The sequence below is a fragment of the Arvicanthis niloticus genome, chromosome 10, assembly GCF_011762505.2.
Source record: "Arvicanthis niloticus isolate mArvNil1 chromosome 10, mArvNil1.pat.X, whole genome shotgun sequence".
Lineage (NCBI taxonomy): Eukaryota > Metazoa > Chordata > Mammalia > Rodentia > Muridae > Arvicanthis > Arvicanthis niloticus.
Window position 1 is genome coordinate 24,570,941 of NC_047667.1, and position 7,795 is coordinate 24,578,735.

The following is a 7,795-nucleotide window of genomic DNA, read 5'->3' on the forward strand; positions in this document are numbered from 1 at the left end:
ACTCTGGAGGGCATCTGGAGCAGACAGAGAGAACAACATAGGGCACCTGCTCATATCCCAACAGCCCACAGCAGGCGGGAATCCGAGGACATGGTCCTGAACAGAGACTGCCTCCTCTTTCATCTATTTCTTTTCTCTGACAGCCTGGGCTTTGGTGGTCCCTGGCTCTGCCTCCCTGAGGAGCATGGGGGTCCAGAGAGAGGGAAAGGAGATTTTCATGGGTCAGCATCTGGTCTGCTCAGCCAAGAAAGTGCTTTAAGCTGTAGAAAGGGAGGAGTTTCTTGTCAGAGCTGCTCAGAACCAGTACTACAATTCTGCTTGTGCCTCCTCTTCTCAACCTAGCAGTGCTAGCCTGGGAGCCTGTGGACCACTCAGGTGGGAGAAAAAAAAAATTAAATAGCGAATACAGCAGAACCCACACGTATCAGGGATGAGTCCTGAGAATAATAATGGAGGTCTCATGAACCCCATGGCCTGGTCTTATGTTAACACCCAGATTACCACTAACAATCCCAGGGCCGGCCTGGGAGCTAGTCTTTGGAGCATTCTAGAAAGAGGGCTGAGATGCCTAGTTGTTTGTCTGTATTTAAGAGCTACCGTTTTTTTTTTTTTTTTCTTTTGTTTTTGGGTTTTTTTGTCTGTTTGTTTGTTTTTGTTTTTTGTCTCCGTTATCTCTTCTGAAAGACTGTGGGGAAGAAAGGCCACTCTTAGAACCAGGAGGACAGCTCTAGTCTCAGAGCACCTGAGGAGTTACATCCAACCCTTCCAAATCTCGATTTCCCTTCCCTGGGCCCCAGTGGTAGATGCTCCGTCCCCAGACCCCAGTGCTAGGTGGTGCCACCCAAGGTTTCTGGGCCCCCAGACCCTTCAAAGTTATGGGAAGACAGAACTGAAATGGCCCAGGTTGATGTGCTGTGAATTATGTGTATGTGTGGTGGTGGCAGTGGAGGTGGCAGTGGGTGAGGGGATCCAGCAGAGCTGGAATGAGCGTGAACCGCGCTAGCACGAAGTCTCACCATCATCCGTGGGATCTCGGAAGGATCCTGACCGAATCATTCCCTTGGGTCTCTCGGCCAGGGACAGGGTGCTCCCCATTTGGGAGCCGCTGTACAGCTCGAAGGCCGCTTCGTGGGTGGGGATGCTGTTGGAGCGGGTGATTCTCGGCGTGGTGGCCGCAGTGGGACTCACTGGAAGGACAGAGGGGAGGGGGAAGGGTGTGGGAGGGGGAGGCAGGAGAAGAGGCAGGGTCATCAGCTCTCTGGTCCCTTGTGGGGACACAGCAGGAGGCAAATGGGAAGAGGGGAGGGGAGGAAGGAGCAGTAGGTGGGGCCGTGGGATGTGCAAGCAGCTGGAGGTTAGGAACGGCCCCCTCCAGGGAAGGTTGGGCCCTAGTGGAGAAGGACTCCATGGTCTGTAGTAAGGATCTTTCTTTAATGCTGCCTGCCTTGGAGTTGTTGCTTTTGAAGGTTAGGCTGGGGGCCTGGCCACTTTCCCGAAACCTTCACATCACCAGGATGTGCTGATGAAAATGAGGTGGTGTGGTTCTCGAAAACACAAGCTGTCTTAAGGGGTGGACTCAGCACTCAGACCCAAATGAGGAAACAGAACAAGCTTCAGAGAGGCTGCGGAATGCACAGCTGTGAAATCTGTCAACCGCAGAGGCCAGCCCCACGGTTCCCTTGCTAGATGGTTGCCTTTCAAGGTTCATATCCTTGTGGCACTCCCCTGTCCGACCTCTTACCTCCATACAGGTATATGGATGCGCGCCCTCCCTGCCTATAAAGACCTGGGAAGAAGAATTCACCCCTCTGTCTTGGCCCTTGTAAACACATAAGATGGTTACTGTTTGTAACTCAGTCCCTCATTCTACAGCATGATTGGCTTTTCCTCTTGTTTGGCCTTCAATGGAGATAGAAAACAGGCTGATAAGCCCACAGAAGCCAGATGACTCTTCCTTAGGCACAAAGGACCCCCATTCCTAGTTTTCCTCAAATTCCCCACAGCCCCTGCACAGAGAGATGTTACAAGTCCTGGTTGAAAAAGAACTGCTTTTTTCCCCCCACTCAGCTGAGAGGAGAGATGAGTTTAGAGATACAGCAAGCAAACGACAGGTCTATTCCAGACTTGTTCTAAAGAGATTCCTATTAAACCCGTCCTGGCACAGTGCTTCCCAGAACCAGGGCTGATGTGCATCTGAGCTGGAGCCAGCCCCTCCTCCCCATCCCGGTTCTGAGTCACAGAGCCACTTCCTTCTCTCCCAGCCTTTTCTTCTCCAAAGGCTTTAAAGAGGGTGTGGTGTGTCTAGAACATGTCTTAGTCAGCCTGCCTTTAGGGCTGAGATGGCTCTGGCTCAGCCAGAGCAGTTGGTGAATCTGGACTTTTCTTTTCTGGAGACTTCACTCTGCCATCAACAACTCTTGTCTGTCTTCTGCTCACCAAACCCATAGGTTGGGATTGCGCTCCCAGCAGCTGCCCACGGCAGTACTGTGCATGGATCAACTTTCTTAAGCTCGGGGCCTTAGTTTATGGATTTCCCTGGTTGTCATTCAGATCCTGATGCCATCAGGACCCTACATCTGTGCTCAGGGACAACCTTTCACTTTAAGACCTTGGAACACTTTGCCTTCATCTTTAGTTTGGGTTGGTAAACCGAGGCACCATGAAGCAACCCACTACAACTGGAGCCAAACATGCCTAGCTGTTTTGCTGCCTCATCTCTTGCCACAGTGAATGACCGCAGACACTGACCTATGTTGGTAAGCTGGCCCTTTGCACTCAAGGACATGGAGAGCGCAGGCGGGGATGGCAGCTCTGCCTGGTCGTCAGATTCTGGAAGTCCACTGACAGTGTGGGAGTGCCGCCTCTCCTTGGTCTCCTCCTGGGACTGAAGCTGGTACCTGAGGAAGTAGCAGAGGGACTTGGTTGGGGCTGCTACAAAGTGACATCAGAGGCTTAGTGTGTGCACGGATGACTAAGCTAGGCTAGAGATGGAAGGAGACTTTGAAAGAGGGCAAGGAAAAGGAGGATTGGTCAAGGGCAAGGGATGGCAATTCAGAATTGTCCCATGAGAGCTCCTGGAGGGGACAGGATGGATGAAGGCTTTAGAAATTCCTCCGAACACAAAGGAGGGCTCTACGGTGCCATGTGCAGGCAGGGGACACATGTCCCCATCTGTCTAAGTCAGTGGTATCTGACAGTGGAGGATCTACACTCCCTGTCCCTTGCCTATGTGAGTGGCCTCAGAAGTCCACTGTGAGGGGATGAACTGTATCGAGGCAGTTCATAGGGCTGTGACAGCATAGGATGACTGGTGGTCTGCATGGAAATGACCCCTGGAGGCTCACAGGGAGTGGCACTATTAGGAGGTGGCCTTAGTGGAGTAGGTATGATGTTGGAGGAAGTGTGTCACTAGGGGTGGGCTTTGAGGTCTCAAATGCTCAAGCCAGGCCCACCGTGGCTCACTTAGTTTCTGCAGCCTGCTAAACTCTCAGCTCCTTCTCCTGCATGTCAACATGTTTTCTGCCTTGAGGTTAATGCACTAAACCTGAACTGTAAGCCAGCCCTGCTTAAATGTTTTCCTTGGCAAGAGTTGCTGTGGTCACGGTGTCTCTTCACAGCAGTAAAAACCCTAAGACAGAGACAAACCCTGTATGTAAATTCACTTCTTCCCTGACACCAATGAGTGTCACTTGCTATAAAAGGTAACATACTTGATGGTGAGTTTGCAGTGGGGTTGGGTGGCATTTTTTAGGACCACATACAAATGATTGTCTAAAAACGCCACTAAATTCATGCAGGGGGCCATGGGTTAGGTTGGGCTGGGATTTTATTTTATTTATTTTTAGATCCAAACACAATTGCCTCTGCCTCTCATATTTTAGGATTAAAGGTGTGTATCACCCAGCTAGAATTTTTTTTTTTTTTTTTTTTTTTTTTTTGGTTTTTCGAGACAGGGTTTCTCTGTGTAGTCCTGGCTGTCCTGGAACTCACTCTGTAGACCAGGCTGGCCTTGAACTCAGAAATCCGCCTGCCTCTGCCTCCCAAGTGCTGGGATTAAAGGCGTGCGCCACCACCACCACCGGCCTAGAATTTTTTTTAAACAAGCTAAGAGTCTTGAATATATATATGTTAGGGAAAACGAAACAAAACCCCACACATTTAAGGGTTACCTGAGCCCTTTCTTGGGGAGGGTATTCCGATCCCGCTGGTTGCTGTAGAGAGAAAGAGAAAGGCAGGTGAGCCCCTTTTGGAGCCTGGGAGCATAATTTTGAAGGGTGTGTCCTCCAGGGATAGGACAGCAAACTATGAAAGTCTACATGAAAATAATAAGATGGTCACTAATCTAATTCTTGACTCGGAACTTGGAAAATACTTTAAATGTTTTCCTCCTGTTAGGAGTTAAGGTCTAGTTAGCCATTTAAAAGGTCACTGTGGAAGGTGAGAACCAGGAGATGATGTAATAGAACCAACCGATTTTGCTCTTGAAAGCCAAAGCTAGAAGACAAACACAACTAATTAGGAGACTTCAGAGATGTCGTTCTATCTGTAAAGCTTTCCTCGTGTCCAAGATGAGACCAAAAGAAAAACACCCTACATTTCTCAAAGGAATTCAATTATTTAAAATATGAAAAAAAGAATGAAAAACCACGACACGGCAGCAGAGGGAGCTGCGAATGGACACATGGGTCTAAGGCAGGCTCAGCTCCGGCTCCACCACATACCTGTCCAATTGTCCAGCCCTGGGGCTTCCACTCCAGGGCAGCTCTTCTGTGTCTTCCTCTGATGGGGCAGTAGGTGGGGTGGGGATGGGGGTGCTGCTGGGGAAGGCACTGGGCAGGCTCATTGGCATCTGGAGGGACTCCATGCTCCTGTGCAGGCCTGAGAGTTTGGGGTACATGCGGGTCTCCTTTGGGACACTGAAACCACTCATGAGCTCCAGGCCCTGGGAGAAGCTGGCTGAGTTAATATTGAGGATGGGTGCTGGGCTGGGGGTGAAGCAAGAAGGAAGAGGGCCCCCAGTTGATGAGCTCGTAGCATGCAGATCTGGGACCTTTGAAGCATGGGTATCGCTGGAAGATGGTAGATCCAGACTGTTGGAGTTGACTTTGTCTAGATTGGCTATCGAGGGTGGCTTGACAAAGCTTTTAGCTGTGGCCCTGAGAGGAGTGAGGACAAAATGCAATATTCAGAATAACAAATTACAGGGCAACAGGCAATCTTTTTCTAGTTCCCTTTGTTTCCTGGCCTCCTACTCAGCTAAAGGTTTACTCTGATGCTGCTGATAAACCAACCGGAAGGAGATTCAACACCTGACTTACAATGGGGCATCTCCCATTATAAGGGAGACAACATGTGCATTTTGGGATCGTGCAGATAAACATAGCAAAACCACACGCACAGGTACTGAAGTCAGCCCTAACATGGGACAGTAGAAACAAGTTGAATTTTCAAATGGAGATAGTACAGAGGAGAGAGGAAGGATCCGTATAAAGGTCTAGAGACACAACGGACAAGCCATGCCACATCTAGTTAAATGCTGGAGACACAGAAGAAGAAGACACTGCCCAGTGAGGGTACCTGAGAGGGGTTGGTGGCAGCTCTGTTAACTTGGTGGCTGGAGGGTGGCTGGCTTGGTTCTTGGGAGTGCTTTCTGGGGAGCCTATGCTCTTCAAGGAGATGTTGTCTGAGTCCAGGACCACAGCCTTGGCTTTGGCCTTCTCCTTTTCCCGATCGGTCTGATTGACCGGGGCTGGAGTGGTCCGACCACTGGCGACCTTGGAAGGTTCCTTCAGTCTGGAGGGTGTAAGGCCGCCCTGCTTGGTGCTGAGGAGGCTGGGATCGATGCTGCTGCTAACAGGCCGAGGTCCACCCCGCCCAGTCACACTCATAGAACTGGACTTGGCTGGCCTGGGCAGGCTGCGATACTGGATGTTGGACCGTGCTCCAGGAGCGAGAAATCCAGGTTCTACACTGTTGGACACATCTAAACTCGTCTTGCGCCCGTTCACTGGCTTGACAGGGATCCCTGAGGACTTCTGGATCTTGCTGAGAGTGGCTGAGCCACCAGTCTGCATGACAGTGGCTGTGCCGGTAGCAGGGGGAGGCTTCTTATAACCAAAGGATCCTGAAGTAGAGGGGCGAGCAATGCCAGAGGGGGGCTTCTTAGCGTCGCTCAGACGGTCCCGGCCAGCATCGGAAGAGGAGCGCTGTAGCCCAGTGTTCTTCACTGCGAGCTTACCCTTGTCTGTAGCTTTGCCTTCAGGCTTGCCTGAAAGAGCACAGGAAAGAGAGGAGGGGTTGCTATCATGATATTTTAAAAACACTTTTTCTTCTCTTTAGGGGAGAAGGAACAATTGTCTATATATTATAAAGATCTTGAGACCTAAATATGGGCAAACGGGTATTGGATAAGCGGATACAGTTTCTTGCCAGAGGGCCTGTGGGAGGAAGTAGGCTTTTCATTTAGTTTGTTTTTTATTGTTTTCTGTAGGACAGTTTATTTTGGTTAAAATGGCAGAGGCGACCACAAAAATGATCAAGAAGGAAGTGTGTCTAATAACTGGTCAAGGAGGAACAAGGAGGGGACGAAATGAATCATCAGACAAGGCAATGTGTAGACACCAGAGGGAAATATCGATTAAAGCTATAAGACACCCACGGGGCAAGCCTTGCGAACTTCTGTTCTTATTGTTTGGCATTTTAGGTTTCAGAGACATGGATTCCCTGTGTAACCCTGACTGTCCTTGAAGTCGCTCTGCAGACCAAGATGGCCTCCAACTCGGAGATCTGTCTGCCTCTGCCTCTTGAGTGCTGGCATTAAAGGCATGCGCCACCAAGCCTGGCTGTGCTTCTTTCTGTGTGGCCACTTAACATATTCCTTCAGGAGGACCTCCTTGAGACGCTAAGAAGTGTCATGCCATGGGGAAGGAAAAGAAGAAGCCAGTGGGAGCCATTTGAAGGGAGGTCAAACCTGCTCCTGGGTACACTGGCTCCTCCTTTTGGTCTTATCAGCAGTGTGGTTGTAGCTCAGCCAGCTAACTGGAGACATTTCCCACATTGGTAAAATAGTAACACCCATCTTTCCTAACTCACAGGACTATCTTAGAGGTCAGAAGGGATACTTACTGTACATTAAAGCATTTATGCAAACCTTTGCTGTCACCATCCAAGAAAGGTCTTCCCCCTTGTCCCTCCTGTGTTGCAGCTCACCTGCGACTTTGAGGGCACTCTGGGCCGTGTGAGTGATGGGAGAGGTGACAGCCACCGGTGGGGTCTTGCCCTTTTTCAAGGAGCCTGGGTGTCCCAGGCTGATGGGCTTTTTCAGTTCTCCGCCCTTGGACGAGTCATCACAGCTCTCCGGCCGCTCTCTCCGCCACTTTGAAGTCCCAGGCTCCATCTTCAGGCTGCCACTGTCGTACTCCAGTTTCTTAGGGGTCTTCTCCTCTGACTCACTGAACCAGTTGAGCCCACTCTCCGCCAGGGAGCGCTTCTCTGAGTCTGTGCGTAGCTAATGAAGAGAGGGAAGGCAGAGTAAGCAGCTTTGTGGGATGGGGGGTTGGGGGTGGGAGAAGAGGTGGGCATGGTGAGCTAAAGGGCCTTGATGATTGTAACCCATAATGTAAATCAACTAGGGTTTCCCTCCATCTCTAGGGTTCTGGAGAGAAGATACTTTATCTAATCTCTAGGATAAGTTTCCTTCTCCAATCAACCATTCTAGATAGGTGGGATTGCAAAATACTGTCACAATGAAAACATTTTACACCTCTAAAGCAGATCTCTCTCGGTTGACTCTGTG

At 50.2% G+C, this 7,795-nt stretch overlaps 1 protein-coding gene across 4 annotated transcripts in view; it reads right to left on the bottom strand.

Moving 5' to 3' along the window:
• Nav1 (neuron navigator 1) overlaps positions 1-7,795 on the bottom strand; it is a 246,086-nt gene that overhangs the window by 29,760 nt on the left and 208,531 nt on the right. For all 4 annotated transcript variants that reach the window (XM_034513255.2, XM_076941255.1, XM_076941256.1 and 1 more), the window contains 6 exons: positions 7,210-7,507; positions 5,578-6,268; positions 4,722-5,156; positions 4,170-4,211; positions 2,749-2,897; positions 1,017-1,187 (listed from right to left, as the gene is read on the bottom strand). In XM_034513255.2, the coding sequence (XP_034369146.1) occupies positions 1,017-1,187; positions 2,749-2,897; positions 4,170-4,211; positions 4,722-5,156; positions 5,578-6,268; positions 7,210-7,507 (1,786 nt within the window). The remainder of the gene's footprint in view (positions 1-1,016; positions 1,188-2,748; positions 2,898-4,169; positions 4,212-4,721; positions 5,157-5,577; positions 6,269-7,209; positions 7,508-7,795) is intronic.